The 19,240-nt window shown below is 40.9% G+C and overlaps 3 protein-coding genes across 15 annotated transcripts in view; 1 reads left to right on the top strand and 2 right to left on the bottom strand.

Moving 5' to 3' along the window:
* Window positions 1-9,560, top strand: part of FAM149B1 (family with sequence similarity 149 member B1) — a 75,656-nt gene extending 66,096 nt beyond the window's left edge. For 3 of the 5 annotated variants that reach the window (XM_034662675.1, XM_002920388.4, XM_019800919.2), the window contains exons 10-14: window positions 1,709-1,933; window positions 3,758-3,878; window positions 4,131-4,256; window positions 7,044-7,122; window positions 8,608-9,560. In XM_034662675.1, coding sequence (XP_034518566.1) covers window positions 1,709-1,933; window positions 3,758-3,878; window positions 4,131-4,256; window positions 7,044-7,122; window positions 8,608-8,690 — 634 coding nt within the window. In that variant the 3' untranslated portion in view covers window positions 8,691-9,560. The remainder of the gene's footprint in view (window positions 1-1,708; window positions 1,934-3,757; window positions 3,879-4,130; window positions 4,257-7,043; window positions 7,123-8,607) is intronic. The other 2 variants (XM_019800920.2, XM_019800922.2) reach the window with 2 other exon arrangements.
* DNAJC9 (DnaJ heat shock protein family (Hsp40) member C9) lies at window positions 5,106-15,500 on the bottom strand. Of its 9 annotated transcripts, none has more exons than XM_034662677.1 (8): window positions 14,879-15,500; window positions 14,566-14,706; window positions 13,760-14,014; window positions 12,934-13,023; window positions 11,500-11,586; window positions 5,826-5,953; window positions 5,562-5,617; window positions 5,106-5,329 (listed from the first exon to the last, which is right to left on the bottom strand). In XM_034662677.1, exons 1-8 carry the CDS (start codon window positions 15,056-15,058, stop codon window positions 5,169-5,171), a joined length of 1,098 nt encoding a protein of 365 aa, XP_034518568.1. In that variant the 5' UTR covers window positions 15,059-15,500; the 3' UTR covers window positions 5,106-5,168. The 9 variants fall into 9 exon arrangements, with proteins under 9 accessions (XP_034518568.1, XP_034518567.1, XP_019656482.1 ...); XM_034662676.1 differs by having other exon boundaries at window positions 5,106-5,347; XM_019800923.2 differs by lacking the exon at window positions 12,934-13,023 and having other exon boundaries at window positions 5,106-5,347.
* A 1,821-nt stretch (window positions 15,501-17,321) lies between these two features.
* MRPS16 (mitochondrial ribosomal protein S16) lies at window positions 17,322-18,951 on the bottom strand. Its single transcript, XM_011226445.3, has 3 exons — window positions 18,748-18,951; window positions 18,049-18,309; window positions 17,322-17,566 (listed from the first exon to the last, which is right to left on the bottom strand). The coding sequence occupies exons 1-3, from the start codon at window positions 18,758-18,760 to the stop codon at window positions 17,433-17,435; spliced, it is 408 nt and encodes a 135-aa protein (XP_011224747.1). The 5' UTR covers window positions 18,761-18,951; the 3' UTR covers window positions 17,322-17,432.
* Between the last annotated feature and the right edge of the window lie 289 nt (window positions 18,952-19,240).

Consider the following 19,240-nt stretch of genomic DNA (forward strand, 5'->3'; position numbering starts at 1 on the left):
AACATCTGGGGTGTTTCCAGGTTGCAGCTCTTATGCATAAAGGCACCATAAACATTCTTGCATGGGTCTTTTTTGTGGACCTTTTTTTCTTGGGTCAATATGTAGAAGGTGTAATAGGATAGATAAGGGTATGTGTAACTTTACAAGAAACTGCCATACAGTCTTCCAAAGTAATTATGCCATTTTACACTCCCACCAGTGTACGAATTCCACTTGGGGAGCATATGCATTTAAGTCAGGAATCTGAAAGATTTTACAGCAGAAGAACACAGACTGGATTGAAGCAGGAGGAACTGAAGGTAGAGAGTCTAATATAGGAGTTCAAGCATGAGCGGCTAAAACTTTATGCTCAAGTTGTCGCAAAGCATAAAGGAATGGGATATTTTAGGAGATATTGTAGAAGAAATCAGTTCTATAAAAATAGAGGAAGCAAAGTCAACTCTGAGATTTCAGCAGCAAGTGGTCATCGCTTGCTGAGATTTCAAAGCTCGAAGGAAGCTTGTTGTAGGGTAAAGATAAATTTGGTTTTGGGGCAGTGTTGCTTTTTACAATGCCAAGCCAACTCACTAGAAACATGGGAAAAGGTCAGATTTGGAGGTTGATCTAGAAGTTACCATGCTAAAGGTGATAACCGAAACTAGAATTACGAATGAGTCTCGTCCAGAAGACAAAATAAAGATAAGCATAGAGCAGCCAAGGCCTAAAGCTTCTGTCACAAAAAGCAGTTAGGGTAAAGAAAAGACTTTTAAGGGAATGGTTACAGAGGCAGGAAGACCAGCACAATCTCCTGTAATGCTCAAGGTTTAGCTCCATTTCTTGGTGGGTACTTTCCCTTCAAAGTCCTCCAAACACTGAAGTATATTTTGCACTACAGGACACCAAAGTGGCCTCAAAGTTTGAGGAACTTGCTGAAAGCCAAAAAAGCATGTGGCAGAGCTTAGTTCTTTCACTTCCCTTCCATTTCCTTGTCCAAATACTGGCTCTCAGGTGTCTTACAATCCAAATATCTCATCTGCTAAAAAACAAAAACAAAAACCTGAATCTGTAGGGCAGAGTTTAAGCTACTTAGCTGTCTGGGCCTGGTATTCTACTTACCAGCGCACTCACAGGAAAGTGTTGTAGTTCAGTTGCTCACACAGATAGGGATCTACTGTAATCCCAGTGTCCTGGACAGCACGAGGCTCTGGACCCTTTGCCTGCTTCCAGCTTTCCAAGGAACCCAAACCCCTACCCCTGCAGGCTCCAATGAGCTCAGCATTTTAATCTTCGAGTGGGAGCCTCGCTGGTGCCACGCTGCTCCTAAGCAGTCATTATTTGCCTTTCAACTAAGTCTTTCCTTCAGCACAAAGAATGCTTCCAATACGGTAGCGATCTCAGTCCCTGAGGTGAACTTTTGGGAAGCACTCTAGAGCAGGTAATCTTCAGGTCAGCCTTCACTGTAACTGAAGAAGTAACTGTCATGGCAGGTGAATAATGGATTTGCTTTCCCAAATCTCCATTCTAGTAAATTACCTGTATGACTAAAGTGATGTCCTCCTTTTAAGAACATGTTTTCATGCCTGAGCTAGATTATGTGACTTGTATAAACTAGGTTACTTACTTTTGCTTTCTTCACCCTTGAATATATTTTATAGTCTAAGCCTTTGAGTCCTGTTTCCCTATATAGAGCAATGTTGATTTCATTGTGGTTTTCTGATTTGGTCACTAGAGATCTTGATGACAAGTTACTTATGAGACTTGGATCCAGTACCATCCTTTCAACTCGAAATTGGCCAAATCGAGCCCTGGAGCTTAGTACATCGGCTCTGTCATACACAGTGCAGTCTGCCAGGAGACGCAATCCCCCACCACGTACCCTTCATCCTATCAGCACAAGCCATTCACATGCTGGAACACCAAGACCTGTGGAAGAAATCCTCAGAAGAGCCCGAGTGTAGGTTTCAAAAGCAGCATTTTTGGAAATTGGTAAAACTAATGAAGAAGAATTTTATATAGAGAATGAATTAAAATGTAAGGTTGAAATATATGCCTAGAAACTAATCATTATGTATTCTCATGATGGACTACACCCTGGTTTAAATCCAACAGAGAAAGAAATGTGGTTAAATCTGAATAAAATTCAGATACTGGATCTTTCTGTTAATTTAGCCAAAGATTTTTTACTTCTACAATAAAATGTTGGCTAGAATACTTCAGTGACACTTATTGAAGGAATAAGATGTATGTATCTTATCAAACATTTTCCTTAGTGAGTACATGCTCTGTGAAATTCATCCCAAAATAAGTTAACTCTCCTTTAATATTTTTCTGTACCACTGAGATCTGCTTATTCCATTGACAATGATAACATTTTAATCTCAGATAAGTACTTGTCTTAATATACCAGCAAAAATATCCCTTAGCACTTCTCAGGAAATAACACTAACCAAATTCTCTTTCCTTTTCCCATCCTTAATTCACTCTGACCTTTGTCAGGCAAAAAATACTTAGAAGCCTACTTTTTAAAATAAAATTCTTTCATTAGTTGTTGATTCACAAAATATCTTAGGATGCTTGATTCTAAGACATTTTTCAATTTGTTTTAATTTATCCCAATAGATTCACTAAAAGAGATGTCCATAATGCCCAAAAATCTTTGTCAGGACACCAGAGTTCTTTCTTCTCACCTATTCACTATTTCATTATGTTGATGTTGGTATTGATATAGTTACAGATTCACTTATTTGAGGATGAGTATTCTTGAAGTATAATTAATCTCTCATACCTTCTGATAGTTTCTTCAAAGTGGAAACAAGTTACCTTGTTTCTTCTGGGACATGAAAGTATCACTGATTGTCAGTATCACTGTCTTGAGTATGAGTAATGCTACAAACTGCTGGAAATGCCATGGAAGGAAAGTTGAGGAAATTTACCTGGGAATTATAATTACAGTAGTTCCCCCTCATCCACAGGGGATATGTTCCAAGACCCCCAGGGGATGCCTGAAACTACAGACAGTACCAAACCTTATATATACTATGTTTTTTTCTTATGCATATATACATACCTATGATATAGTTTAACCTTAAATTAGGTATGGTAAGAGATTAACAATAACTAATAAATAAAGTAGAACAATTATACTAGAACAAGATTTATGTGAATGTGGTCTGTCTCATATCTTACTGTACTACACTCACCTTTCTTGTGATGATGTGAGATGATAAAATGCCTACGTGTTGAGAGGAAGTGAGGTTAATGATGGAGGCATTGTGATGCAGCATTAGGCTACTAGTGACCTTCTGACAATACATCAGAATGAGGACCATCTACTTCTGGACCCAAGTGACCATGGGTAACTGAAATCATGGAACACAAAACAATGGATAAGGACGGACTACTGTTTTTAGTGAAAAGCACAACCAAAAGGCCCAGAACTGCAGAGAATTCCACCAGATGTGAAATTACAAATCCATTAAAAGGTTAACACCAAAACAGTGATAGGGAAAACTGCTTTGGTCCAGCTCTCTGTGAGACAAAGGGTCAAATTCTGCTGTGTTCCCAGGATAAAGTTTCAACAAAAATCAGAAAATACTATGAAACACCCAACTCTGATTTTCCAAAATCCTTTCACTGAGATTGCTTTACTTAGGAAGCTTAAAGCATTCTATGCATGACATTAAACTCATCTCCCTCATGTATTTGATTCTAATCAGTTTGCTTGTATTGTTATAATTTTATGCTTTCATATCTTGGTGTTTGCTGGTGGGATCTGCAGCCCAGTAGCCGCTGACTCGCTCTCTCCTTCACCAATGCCCCTGAGTCGAAACAATCTGCTGCCCCCTATCGGCAGAGCTGAAGTGGAAAACTTGAGCACTGTGGGGCCACAAAGGCCAACGGTACGTCTTTCTCCTATTGCCTTTCCATTTGCTTATAAAACCTCATGGACAGTAATTCTGCAGGATCCATGTTCTGGAATTAATTTATACTATATTTTGTCAAAAGTACAAACTGAATCCTAACCTTATGACAATGGAATTGGAGCTGCTTGGCCGGCAGTTACCACATGCCTACTTGGGTTGATATAGGACATGCATAGCTTTCGCTACAAATCATTTTAACGGTTTCTGTAATTTTTGCCTTCCCTGCAGAAAACCCACGGCGACTCCAATCGAGCTCGAAGTGCGGTGGTGGATGAGCCTAACCATCAGCAGCCCCAGGAGAGGCTCCTTTTACCTGACTTTTTCTCCAGGCCCAACACAACTCAATCATTTTTGGTAGTGACATACTTCCTCTATGGTCTTAACAGTTGGGGAAAGAAAAAAACTAGTTTGGCAGACTTAAGATTTCACATAGTGCCTTAATCAACTCCAAGAATAAAAGCAGAGGCTCTTAACAATAAAAATAGTGTTGTAAGTACATTTTATTGAAATTCTAACTGGTCTCTGACACTCAAATAGAATAAAAAAGGTAATAAGGTAAAATGTAAAATAAGGTAAAATGCCTTATACATAAGTCACAAATTTTAAACAATTTAAATTGTTAAATATTAACTTATTAAATATTTCTGAGAATAAGCAAAAAAATGTTAAAATTTCAGTACATCAAATCAGCATAACTCATTTTCTAACCCTGCTCTTATGGAGAGACACCAAAAGTGGTATCAGATTATGATGTGGAAGGATGGATGGCAAGTCAGGACATTCATTTTTTTTAAATTGGTGTTTGAGATGCTCACATCACCTTACCATTTAATGTGCACTTACTGGCCCTTTTACTTTTAAACAAGTAATAGGAAAAGCTTAGTTGGGAGGTTGGAGGTCATGCACTGACCTTACCCAATTGTAGGCCAGCCACTCAGCCCCACCTCATCTGCTTTGAGGCAAGAGGGTTTGAAGAGCCTGGGGAACTGGAGCCACACTCAGTGCCCAGGAGTCAGGGGCCTCAAATCCTGTACGACTTTTCAGGATGGTGATATTTGAAGCCCACTTATTCCAACTTATAACCCTTGAATTGTATGAGCCTAAAGCCCTGTACAATTCTCCACTGACGGAATGGTGAGAACAAATTAATGGGGCAGTGTATTAGTTTCCTAGCGCTACCATAACAAATCACCACAGACTGGGTGGCTTAAAACAACAGAAATTTATTCTATGAGTTCCAGAGCCTAGAAGTCCAAAATCGAGATGTCAGCAGAACCATGTTCCCCCTTGAGGCTCCAGGGAAGAATGTTTTCTTATCTCTTCTTGGCTTCTGGTGGTTGCCAGCAATCCTTGGTACTCCTTGGTTTGCAGCCACATCACTCCAATTTCTGCCTCTGCCTTCACACAGCCTTCGTCCCTGTGTGTCTCTGTGTCCAAATTTCCCTCTTAGAAAGATACCAATCACTGAATTTATGGCTGACCCTAATCTAATATGACCTCATCTTATCTTGATTACATCTGCAAAGATTCTATTTCCAAATAAAGTCACATTCACAGGTTCTAGGTAGACATAAATTTTGGTGGGGGTAGGGGATGGGGGATGGGGGACACTATTCAACTCAATAGACCTCAAGATGCTTTATTTAGGGGGAGACTCACCAAAACAGGAGCTAAAGGAAAATGTGCGCATTTCTGATTCATACTCAATGTGAATCCTAGAAAGTATGAAAACCTCTATTAATTTTCTCAAAATTTGATTCAGAGCATTTGTTAAGCAGTGTTTGATGATTATATTCTATGGCTAGATTCTCTATAAAACATTTAATTTTTGATTGCCTTAGCAATTAAACTAAACAGATGAAGACATTTCAGTTTCTTTTTTCTTATGTTTGTAACAATAAAAGTAAGAATTTCATACCTTACCTATTCCTCTCCCCATGTGCTGTCATCCAAAGGGAGCTGAGCTGGTAGCTCAACGTAACTAAGTACACTAGATCTGAGTCCCTGGTTTGGCACTTGCAGACTAGCACTCTGCTCCTTGGTGTTCTCATCTAGAAGAGGGGTCAGCAAACTACTGTTATGGGCCATTCGGCTTACCACAAAAATTGCCTGTTTCTGTACATAAAGTTTGATTAGAGCTACCAAACTCATCCGTTGATGTACCATCTACGACTGCTTTCCCACTGCAACAGCAGGGCTGAGGAGCTGCAGCAGTATGTACCACAAAGCCTAAAATAGTGACTTTCCGGCCCTCTAAAGAAAAGAAGTTTGGTGACCCCAATTAAAAAAAGAAAATGGGGGGGCGCCTAGGTGGCACAGCGGTTAAGCGTCTGCCTTCAGCTCAGGGCGTGATCCTGGCGTTATGGGATCAAGCCCCACATCAGGCTCCTCTGCTATGAGCCTGCTTCTTCCTCTCCCACTCCCCCTGCTTGTGTTCCCTCTCTCACTGGCTGTCTCTATCTCTGTTGAATAAATAAATAAAATCTTTAAAAAAAAAAAAAAATGGGGCTTCACCAGAAAAAAATTCCTGAAATCTCTTGATTGCAGTGCTCTGACAGGGAACAGAGAGGGATGTTTTTTATTCCAGAAGTACCAGCAGGATGGCATTGACAGCTTTTTTTGATATTTGCATTTCAATATTTTAACCCTGTCTTAAAATCTTTAAATTCCTTGTAATTTTGAAATGTTTCATATTGAGAGTCACATCTCAAGTATGGAGGTGAAGTCATGGGTATTTCAATGTTGCTGAAAGGCTCCATTCTGTTGTTTTAAACAATCAGCAGACAGTCTAAATTAGATAAAATTGCCTTGGCAGCCAATTATAAATGCTTAGAACTATAAAACCATATGGATTATTTATAAATGCTAAGATTTTCTTAAAGGCATATTAATAAAATTTTAGAACTTAAAAAAAGAACTTAAGAATTTTTTGTAAGTTAACAAATGGCTTTTTGGGCCTCTAGCTTGGAATTTTTTACATGAAATACAAGAGTGTACTCAGCCAACGTGTCCCTCAGATTGTCAGACAATGCCATTTGCATGGTTGTCTCATTTCAAGGTTTTCCCTTGTGAACCCACTAACATATTATCCTTTGGGAGAAGTTACATCATAAGAAGTGTGTCATCTTTTCTCTTTTGCAGCCAGATACACAGTATCATCATTCGTGTGCTGTTGAATATCCTCATCAGGCCCGACCTGGTAGGGGATCTGCAGTGACAGGTGGGACCATGGCTCTCATTTTACTACAATGTGACTATGTTAAGACCCTGCCTTTGTTTCTATGTTTATTTTTCCCTTCCTCCCGGTTTTAGTATATTTTGTTTCTCTACATCTTTGTAAATCACTTCAAGTTCCTTTTGGAAATGGGATAATAATAAAGATAGAGGAGAACTCTATTGCTCAGAGCCAAGCTCACCACTCTGGCAAAGTAAACCACTTTTTTTTTCCAATCTAAAAAGTTTAAGCTAAATAAGTCATGTTTATAATATTCAAACAATGCATGGATTTTATTATGTAGACAAAATCCATACTGTTATAGAATAAACTGCTGTGGTCAGTTAACCTGCTACGCCAAGGTAAAAAAAAAAAGAAAGAAATTCAAGGGGCACCTGGGTGGCTTAGTTGGTTAAGCATCTGCCTTTGGCTCAGGTCATGATGCTGGGGTCCTGGGATAGAGCCCCCGTTGGGCTCTCAGCACAGTGGGGAGTCTGCTTCTCCCTCTCCCTCTGCCTGCCAGTCCCCCTGCTTGTGCTCTCTCTGTCTGTCAAATAAATAAATAAAATCTTAGGGGGGAAAAGAAAAAGAAATTCAAAAATGTCAGGACATGCTGAGTCTGAGTCCATCCCATTAATTTTTGATTTCTAAGTTATATTCTATAGACTGTATTTTCACAGGAGGGGAGAAAATTTAAGGGCATCTTAATTCTTTCTATAATGACATATTTACCACCAATAGGGTCATTCTCATTATGTTGTAGGTGAAATTCGGAAGTGTTAGGCAGTCGAAATGTTTCCTGTTAATAAGATTAATCAACAAGTTACATTAAAAAGTAATCTGCCTCAAACCATCTTTGTCATCCAAGTGAATTCTCTTGTTCATTTCCTATTAGCATAGTTTGGTAGTCTCTATGGATTCTTTCTTGGATAAGTCCTCACAGAGAAGCAATGCCACCTCTGAGCTAGAGTTACTATATTCAGCCTACTGATAGTCTTAACATTTAGCTAAGCCAAACAGACATACTAGTCCTTTTTAAGTAGTAGCCTCTTCTCTAATGGTTCTTTTTTTTTTTTTTTAAGATTTTATTTATTTGAGAGAGAGAGAACACAAGCAGAGGGATGGGCAGAAGGAGAAGCAGACTCCCCACTGAGCAGAGAGCCCAATTTAGGGATCGATCCCAGGACCCGAGGATCATGACCTGGGCTGAAGGCAGACACTTAACCTACCTGAGCCCTACCCAGGCATCCAGTGGCCTCTTCTCTAAAACCAGATTTCATATCTTAATGCGGTTTGTCTGGTTTTACATGATAAAATAATGCAAATGTGGTTTTTATGGCATTGATGAACATATACTTTACTACTTAGTCCCAGTCTCCAAATTTAAGTCCAACTGATAATTGGAGCTAAAAAGCCCTTGATATGAACTTGAGATTACCAAATCTAGAATGTCTACTAATGTTACTCTATGATGTCACCTTTGTCTGACAGGTCCTCAGTTACATGGGTCTACAAAATCTCAAAACAGAAGTGGTCCAGTCTCTAGAACCAGGCAGGGACCACAGGGCAAATGAGAAGAACCTGCTTCAGGCTGCAGGGAACACGTGAGAAAAATTCATGAATCAGTGTTCAGTCATCTTGTGACACAAAGCTTGTATACAAGAGACAACACCATCTTCATGAAGCATTAATCTGGTATAACTGACAGAGAAAAAAAGAGGATCTGCCAAAGATTACACGGGTACTGTTTCTCTCTCCAGTTCCTGTCTTCTTTCAGCATAAGTTAACCTATTCCACTGGACTTAAAATTTGTACCCAGAGATGTAACAAATGAATAATTATCCCCAAATCTCATGTTGTCTGTTAACAATGATCAGCTCAATTATTCTAGGTTTCTGAGACATACACAAAAAGCAGCAAATAATTGTCTGATAACAGCATCACCGGCTTTGGAATACTTCTGCTTGTATGAATTTCTGGAGAGTTGTACTCATTTTTAAAGGCAGTTTTAGGAGACAGAGCTATCAAAAATCTGAGTTACTCATCAAACAGATGTCATTCCTAAAGCTTTCTCTTTAGATGTCCAATCTTACAGGCAAAGAGATATGAAAGGGCTAAGTAACTAAAGACATGAATGTGGAGCACTGGTATAAAGTAACTTATGTAATAAGTCATGTCAACCTCACAAAGCCTGCTTCCTATCAGATTATGCTTCTTTGCTTCTTAAAGGACCTTACGTGGCCATATTTTTTTTTTTTCACTATTAAACTCACCAGATTTGCTCCTTAAACTCTAAGTAAACTGTAAGAATTTATAGAATCTATTAGTGAGCCAACAATACCTTAACATTTCAGAAACTCTGGTGATTAGTTTAGTATAAACATATCCTAAGAGCAGAAGTACAGAACTTCAGCATTCTTCTGATTTCACCATGGACCTTTTTTGGAGTACACTCACAAATGCAGCAGTGGTTTTAACTATGGCTTAAATTTATTTTATTTAAATTTCATCGAACTTTTATTTTGATGATCATACCAGTTTTAGATCTTATTGTAAATCTTCAGAGTGGATAAATTCAAATGATCATAAATAGGGGTAATTTTTTTTATTTATCAAAATGTTCTAATACTATCATATGAAGACAGATGCTGCAAACAACCTGCATTAAATTATATTTTAATACAATTAAAGAGTATTTTTTAACCTGTTTGTGACCACAAATTAAAAATGTGTCATGTGCTTATCTCAGATAAATTATCATACATAAAACTCAGTAACAGAAGGGTTGTTATATATTCAATACCATACGCATAAAAGTCTATTAACTCAGAGACTTTATCAGTTGCCAAAAATGTCCACATATTCCAATGAGTACATACCAATTTGACTAAACATAAGTAAACATCTCTATACTATTCTCACAAATCAATACCATGAGCGCATGATAACAAACCACTGGATCAAGATGGCCTGCCTTTCAAAGAGAATCAGAAGGAGCCCCGAAGAAGTCATTTAGCCCAACTCCCTCACCCTTTTATAGATGAGGAAACAAGTTCAAACAAGATCTGCAATCTGCCTAAGGACAGACATGCAACAGTTACAGGCAGGACAACTTCTCTTTATGCTGCTTAAATCTGGCTACCTACTACAAAGCTGACTCGGTTTACTTTTCTTTTCTCTGAACCCCATTTATAGTGTTTCTAGATCATAGTTTAAATGATCACTGAGATCATTTAAAAGGCCCCGGAACTTAATCATTTTTAACTTGTTTATTTCATCATGTATAAGTCTTACAAAGTTGCTTGAAATAATCTCAACATCTGTTTCTCCTATACTTCAAGCAAAGAGTACAAAACCCGGCTGAGTAAAACAAAAAGCAGAGAGATCTATTCAAGAATATTAAACCTGAAAACAAACTGGCAAATATTTGAAAGACAGAAATCCAGCAAGTGTTCTGAAAGCGTTCTAGCTAGGTAGAGTTACTCTTCTTATTAATAAACACACACATCACTCTGAATACTCTGCGGCTGTGTGCACACTCCTGCGTGGCAAACGACAACTGCTGAAGTCAATATGGGACAGACCCACATTCTAGATAAGAATTCCTTGTACAGAAGATCCACAGAGGCAAGCGCTGCCAAGAGTACACCACTCTCCCCCATTTCCTCAAAAATCACCAAATTCCTTCATGCAGGGCCTCAAAGAACGTCAGGGGATTTCTAGGATTACTAAAATTAGGCTGAGAAATTCTGCTTGGTTTACAGAGTTGATTTGAATAATTTAGGCTGGAAAGACACCATTCTTAAGGGCAGGGTTCACTTTTGTCTTCAAATCTTAACTGTACCTTGCCTACAATGGCACCAATTAACACCTAAGGTCTTTTGAAGAGAAAATTCCATTATTTCTTTTCTTTCTTGAGAGGCGTTTTTTTCCCTCCTCGTTTAGGTTTGCAGTACTTTGCTTCCATTTGAGCCAGAAAATTGTCCATTTCTTTTTGCCGATCCTTTTGTCTGCTCTGTTTAAGAAGTTAAAACACAAGCTTTCAAAACACAAGGCTATCCAAAGACAAAAATACTCAGTGGTTGCCAGAGGCTGGTAGAAGGGAGAACAGGGAATGACTGCTAATGAGCAAGAGGTTGTTTTTTTTTTTCCCTGAGGTGACGAAAATGTTCTGGAATTAGTGCTGTTCTACAACTTGATGAATATGTTAAAAGCCACTGAATTATGTACTTTAGAAGGATGAAAACATGGTACATGACTTATGTCTTAAAAGAAGAAAACAAAACACCCACAACACTATACACTACCAAGAAAGTATTAGCAGTAGGAATCAGAACACGAAAGAAGTAGTGACAACCTTCAAAGACAATCTGCTAAGCTTACCTGAATGATCGCTTTCAAGTTATCTACCCCTTCGTCAAGGCCCAACTCCTTCCTGCTTATTTCTGCTTCTTTAGCCTCTTCCTGAGCCTAAAACAGAAACTCATGTTAGACTCCATGGCAACCTAGCACGTACTAAAAATACACCCTCTTTTCCCAAAGCAAATCTGTGGTAAGAACCTTTCAATTTGAGGATTATATAGATAAAAAAGGACACAATTACACAAATATGTCATTCATTAAAAGACAATACTGCAGAGAGCATGCAGTAGATCCTCTGATTCCAATAAGCATATCTGAGTTTTCCCCATTTTTACTAGCTAGTGGTAGCAAGTAGTTTAGCATTCATAAACCACATGGTGATAAGAATGAAAACAAAATCCTAGGAGAGCTAGGGAAGGTCATTTAACCAAGGATGCCTTCAAAAATGTTGCCAGGATACAATTATCTCAAATTCCGCTCCTCTGGAAACTCACTTTTTAAGGTGGCAGCCTTGAGAGTAACCCTGGTTTAAAATTCCCAAGTAGTCAGAATAAACACTAACAAATTCAGTTTTAGCCTTTCTTTACCTAATTTCAAAGCAACCGTCTTCTGCCAAATTTTGATTCCAAAATACCACAAGAATACCTTGGGAAAGGTTTAATGAGCTTGTTCTTTCTTTCAGGGCAACAACACTATAATAGGTCCCAAACCCCAGTATATTTTCTAAATAGCAATGAACACTATTCAAGCTAGGAATTGATACATTAGGATTTTGTTATTCCAATAAAAAGAGTTTCCATTGTCTACTTTCAGTCCTTGTATGCAATTTCTTTAATACTGTATACCCACTCCCCAGGTTTGCTGGAGTCTCTCTAAAATACTATGCCACCCACCTGCCCCCAACTCTAGGAAAGTTTCCCAAGCTAAAATCCTATTATTGGATATAGCTGTGCTCAGTTTCACTGGAGAAAATTATTACCAACTGCCAGAGCAGGCCTAAACAGATGTAGCCTATGAGCCAAGATGATGGCTTTTTTGTTTAAAGTAGGCTCCATGCCCAACGTGCGGCTTGAACTCACAACCCTGAGATTAGGAGTCACATGCTCTACCGACTGAGTCAGCCATGCACCCCCAAAATTATAATCTTTTTTTTTTTTTTATTTGACGGAGAGAGAGACAGCCAGCGAGAGAGGGAACACAAGCAGGGGGAGTGGGAGAGGAAGAAACAGGCTTCCAGCAGAGGAGCCTGATGTGGGGCTCGATCCCAGAATGCCGGGATCACGCCCTAAACCAAAGGCAGACGCTTAACGACTAAGCCACCCAGGCGCTCCCCAAAATTATAATCTTGATACACACACATTCCACTTCGCTACACACACACACACACACACACACACACACACACAGCCCCCAGCTTTCCCCTGTAGGTATCTTGTAGCAAAACTGCAGACCTACCTCCACCTTCAATTGAGCCATACAAAATAAAGCACCCATCTCAGGTACCCACCAGAGATCTAAAATCTTACAGTGCTCTCCACCGAGCTCCTACAAGGAAAGCCAGGTTGAGGCAATGGTTACTTCAGTACCAGTCTGATCTTCCCCAAAAGACCAGAGAGACAGATGCTTGCTGTGACTCCACTCCCTCCCAGAACTTCAGCTGTCTGTCCTTAAGCTCCTTTTCCCTGCCATCATCCCTACCCTCACCAACTCAACAGTTTAATAAGATACAGAAGCCACAATTCTTGATTTTTCACAAGTGTTCCTCTCCAAGTGTATTTGGGAAGACACTCAAAATAAACTAAATTATTTATTTAGAAATGTATATTCTGGGTCCAATTCAAGAATCAATCTGGGCAAGAACAAAAGAAAATCTGTATTAACAAGACAAAAGTAAAAAAAAAAAAAAGTTTTAATCACCCTCTCCCCACCTCTTAACCCAGTGAGCACCACTGTCCACTCTATGTATCTGGACTCCCTTACTTTATTTCTTGAGGAAAGCCTTGACAAAGCTACAAGTACTGGCCCACATAACAAATATTTCAGTGTTATTTTAAGATGATATTAAATAATCCACCTAGCAAAATCCTCTTGAGCACAACATATGAAGGAAAAAAAGTTTCTCCTGATGAGCGGGTATGCTCATTTTATTAGAAAAGAAATGAGTTAACCCTTACTCTCATCTCAGTAATCTTATACATATTTCTATTATTGTAAATACCCTCACATTGTTTTTGGAAGCAATCAAGATATACATAATAATAAACAGCATTCAAAATCTTACCCTCCTTTTCCTTGCATTCATCTTTTGCTTCGATTCTTTGACAAAGGCATTATAGGACGGGATCTCTCCAGCATCAATAGCTTGCTGAATAATGTTCCTTATCCTGGGTTCTTCTGTGTACTGCACACACAGTACAGACTCCATGATCTGATCCATGTCACCCTTGAAATCCAAATAGGCCTGTTTAATATCCGCCAGCTCTTCTTCGGAACCTTTGTATGTCTTTTCAAAAGCCTGAATGTCTTCTAGAGATATCTGAACAAATAAGACACATATGCTTTAACTCTGAGAATTTTAAATAAAAAGCATACTAGTAAAGCTAGATTTAGGTGTTGAAGTGTTTCTTTCCAATTACAATAGTTCTTTAGTTGAAATTGTTTCAAGGAACCACACTTTCTTTGCCAAAGCTTTTCCAGAGTTCGCCCTATTCCAACCGTCACAATTACTAAACTACAGACCAGGAACATTTAAGTTTCCAGAAGAACTCAAGATTTACACGTGGATATGTAAAATGAAGCATTATCTTATAAAATATTAAACCACCTTTTTCACTACCATTGCTCTACATCAACAGGGAATTAAAGACCCATTTCAGTACAAGTATGTGTGTATGTTTAACGGTTAAACAGTCATTCTTCTTCAAAGATATATCTCCCGAGGAATACTTGCACGTAGGTGTATTTTAAGATGAAACAGAAATTCCCCAATCCTACACAACACAAAATGCAATATCTTACAGCCATTCAATAAATGTTTGTTGAATGAATGACGGGAAGAATCACACAGAAATTTCCAGAGTCCTCTACCTTTTTAAAAAGTAACCTCCAATACGTCTCCCAGTCCCGATCTTGGTTGAGTACATCAGAATCTTCGTCCACTGTTCCCTGCTCATCGTACAATGCTCTCTGCTCTTTGTCGCTCAAAACAGAATAAATTTTCCCGAGGATCTGCGGGTTAAGAGCATCCAGAAGTCACCCTTGCAGCCCTCACTGAAACCGCGCCGCGAGAAATAAAGATTAGAAAACACCAGACCAGGTTGGGCGGACTCCGCCTGCGCGGTCCGGGCGGCCAGAACATGGACAGAAACCCAGGTGGCCAGTGGAGATGCGGCTCGCGTACCTGGAAGCGGCGGGTGGCGTCCTCTTTGTCGTCCTCGCCGACCCGGTCCGGGTGCACCCGCAGTGACACCTTGTGGTAGCCGCGTCGGACCTCATCATCCGAGGCCTCGCGCCGCACGCCCAACACTCGGTAAAGGTCGGCGGTACCGAACACTTCCTCGCACAGCTCCAGCAACCCCATAGCCGGCAGGGATAGGGAACGAGCGGCAAACTCCGCAAAAGCTGCCCGTCCCAGCGACACCGGCTAGAGCTCAAGGCTGCCCCCTTTTCCCGCGCAAAAAAAGCCCCGGGCGACTGCGTCACAAGAAGCGCCAAATGGGCGTCGCACTTTACGGCGGCTGCAAAACGAGGGCGTGGCCAGAACTTCAGCGAAGACTGGAGCCGCCGAGGGAACTCCTTCAGTGTGCTTGAGCTCAGGGCTGTGCTACGCCTTCCACCCCTCGCTCAAGAAATCTGGCGCTTATTTTCTCACCAGTGTCCCAGTACAGAAGTTCATTCAATTTAATGGCACGTCCATATTACGTCGAAACTATATATTGCTGCTTTGCCTTTTTTTTTTTTTTAAGTAAAAAACAGCATAACATCGGCATTTGGCGATTTGACATGGTTCAACACCGTTAAATAGATTTCGTTCTTTTTCAGTGATCCTGACAAGAGTACACAAAACTTAAGATCCGATAACTTTGCAACCTACAGCTTGGGACTGCTAGGTAAGCAAGCACCCTTCCTCATTTCTGCAAGAAAAAAGTGTAAACCAAAAACACAAAATACTGGTCTTTTAAAAACTGTTAACATTTATTACAGAATCATACCCATTCACCTTCCAGTTCCTAATCACCTTCCACTTTGGTTAAGGTACCATGACCCAAACCCTCACCTGAGTAAAAATAAAGCTGCTGAAGCAAAGGCTTTTTTTTTTTTCTTTAATGCAGAGCTTTGTTTGAGCATGTTGGATTTGAGGTGATAGCAACATAAGCTAATGCAATCAACTAAGAGATGGTAAGAAACTGTGTCAGGAGATCCAAAGCAAGGCTAGAGCTAGGGAAAACCGGAAATCAGGGACAGGATGCGCTCACACAGGAAGTATGCCTATACAGATCACAGAGGACGGATAGACCAGGGCACACAGTGAATACTTGAGTCGGCAGAAACTCAATAGCTCAAAATACCTTACCTTAACCCATTTCCCAGCAGTTCCCTTTACTGGTCAATACTTTTCATAATCATTCTTCTTTGCTCTACCAATTAAAGCTTATCCAAAGACCTTAAACTCTCCAGAGTATATTATTATCTTTAACTTCCAGAGTTCCCATGGTTTTCATAGCATTTTTCTTTCCCAGATCCATGATCAAATCCAGGTAGTCAGTTCTTCTCAGCCTGCCCTGCCTTCAAAGTCCCCTCAAAGCAAGGGAGGCCCACCAGTGACAACCTGGGAGAGACCTGACCCCATAAGAAGGCTGTTAATTGTTCTCAATATATAAAACCCAGAAAATAAAATAAGTTGGTACATTGATAGGGCTTTAGTATCTCCTCTATAAACTCTTATATCCTAGTCTTATGCCAGAATTTGAAACTTGTATTACCCAGAGTGTGCAGTAAAATCCTCTGATCCATGCTTGTGATTGACCTGCAGTTCTGGTGAGGCAGATGTGACATTTTGGGCTTGGGGCACAGCCAGTCATTTATATTACCAAACTCATGACACCTAAACCACATTCTATCACTGGGTTTTTAAGTGGACTTTTGCAAAGCCTCATCTTTGCTCATCTCACACTCACCCTGCCACACACAATATAATACGTTGGAAAGGGCTCTCCAGGTATGCATATTGGGGTCTGAATCTTAGCTCTGCCCGAATGAAAATAGAGGGCGTTGGGCAAGTTTCCATACCTGAATCTCAGCCTCCCATCAATAAAATAGACAATCCTACCCACCTTCATGATACCCAATAATCCTCACGAATAACCTTACTTGTAAAGGGTCAAGAATGTATGTAGGTTCTTTTCAGTATTACCTTTCTTCCAGTTTCTCATTCTTAAAAAGTATGTTATTATAGCCTAAAAGCTCATTAAAAAAAATCTACGTTTGTAAATTTGAGATGATGTGTCAAATAAGAGAAAGTAACTCTACAATTACCTAAATAAATAAATAAGCAAAACAAAGTAACTGTGTTCTTGAGCTGGTGGGATGACCATAAATGATTAAGGAAGGAATTGTGTGGATGGACCACGGATAGGCTTGCTGGGGGCTTTCAAACAGGGAAGTCTTAGAAGGCAGCAGACTGTAAAATTGAGAGATCCAGGGCCCAACCCAAAAGTCCAACACACCCCAGAGCCACTGTCTTTTCCAAATGAAGGCTGAAAAAGCTAATTAGTACCTAGACCCAGCTCTATGTCAGAAAGAACAAATCTCTCCAGTCCAGCTCAGGTCAGGCCAGAAGAGCATGGGTGACTCAGAAACTCCATTTATTGACCTCCAAATCTAATAAAACTAAGAGCTCTGCACAAGTGTTTAAGAGGACTTTGACCTTTTCCCCAATGCTCTGCTCACTGAAGTCAGCTCGTTTTTGTTTCTGTAGCCTCTGTATCTGTTTTCTGAGATGCTAAGAGAACTTCACGTGCCCGTTTCCTTCGCAGCCTCTCAGCATTTGTGATCATCATGGGATGCAGAGGGAAAAAGCCAGAAAGACCTAAAAACAACAGGATTTTCATTCATTATAATACAGCATAAGCCAATGTTTCCCTGGGAACTTAGCCTCACAGAGTTAAGGTCTAACAGAGACCTGACCTACAGCACGGATTTAAAACATGCTCCTCCTCTCTTGCCCAACTGTCTTATCTCTTCCCCCAACTCCCTCCCCTCCATTTACTACAAGGAGACAATGGATGTTACTTCCTAAAGCTAATGTCCTTATTTGAAAAAAGATATATGGACAGAGAGTCATTCAAGACACACTTCCTATTTTCAGTACAAAATCCCATTCACCCAAGAAATCTCATAAAAGAGTCCACAAAAGGGGTCTCCAATCAAAATGACAATTAGATCACAACTTCAGCTTTCACTCTAGCCCTGAGCAGCCTGAGGTAATGAAAATCACTCTTAACTCTTATCATCCTGAAACTGACCTCAACTTAAAATCCCCTCAGTGAAGTAAGGCTAGAGCTGAGTTACCCAGAAGCTTCTCCACAGGCTTAGAGAGGTGGGCCCCGGAGCCGATCCAATGCCGGATCCTGTCTAGGTTGAGAGCAACAATTTTCTCTCCGTGACTGTTGGGCAGTGGATCATAGGAGCCCAGCTGCTCCAGGAAACGGCCGTCCCTGGGAAACTTGTTGTGAGCAGCCACAATGCGGTAGAAAGGCCGGTTGGTACAGCCACTCAGGGCAAGGCGGATGGTTAAATGTCCTCCACGGTAGGCTCTGCACAGGACAGTGGCTGTAGAGAAGTAAGTTAACACACAAGAAGCGAGTACATAAAATGCACAAAACAAGGTAGATAAAACAAGCCCCTTCCTTAACTGAAACATCCTTCTATCCAACCAACTACTGTCAACCCGCGTTAGATAGTATATTCTTCGTGAAACTCCTCTCACGCACTTCAGCCAGAAATGACTACCTCCTCGACCCGCTCGACACCAGCCTGCCACGTAAGAGCTCTGTGACCACGACGGAGCCTCAGCGGCCTCATCTATAAACTGAACGCCATTTATCTCATAAATTTTGAGGAAGGATTAAGTGAGCAAAACCTGAGAGGGACAAACGTAAGGCAGTGCGGCTGTTTCGGGTTCGGGCTGCCTCCAGCTCGCCTAGGAAGGCTGCTTCATCGGGTCCCAGACGCCCCCCAGCCCCCGCGACCTCCCGGAAGGCCACTCACTGAGCTGGACCATGCTGAGGCCGGCGTGCGCCAAGGCACCTGCCGCGCCTCCAAGGGCACTGCCACCCGCCACCGATCAGCTCTACGGCCTCGGGCGGGGCGAGGGACGAACGCAGAGAAGTCCACAGTGCGACACCACTGACCTCACCGCTTCGCTGCCCAAGCCCTAGCGCCCCTGCGCAAGAAGCGAGGACTCCGCTCGCCCCGCCCCTTCCGCTTTCCCGCCCCTACACTTCCCATAATGCAACGCCGTGAACCCTAACTTACTTTAAACCGCCTCGAGAAAGGCGCGCTGCAATTTGCGTGTACGTTGGGTCGTAGTGCGAGCGGAGCTATGTGGGTGCTCTTGGCCTGCGCTGGACCGTGGGTTCCTGATGGAGTGAGGAATATTGCGAGAATCCCTGGGAGCGGCCCGAAGTGCTAAAGTGTTCCACAGATCCATCTTTCCCGCGAACGTATTTTGAGCGCCTGTTTAGAGCCAAAGCGCGGTGCT

Source organism: Ailuropoda melanoleuca, chromosome 6 (genome assembly GCF_002007445.2).
Source record: "Ailuropoda melanoleuca isolate Jingjing chromosome 6, ASM200744v2, whole genome shotgun sequence".
Lineage (NCBI taxonomy): Eukaryota > Metazoa > Chordata > Mammalia > Carnivora > Ursidae > Ailuropoda > Ailuropoda melanoleuca.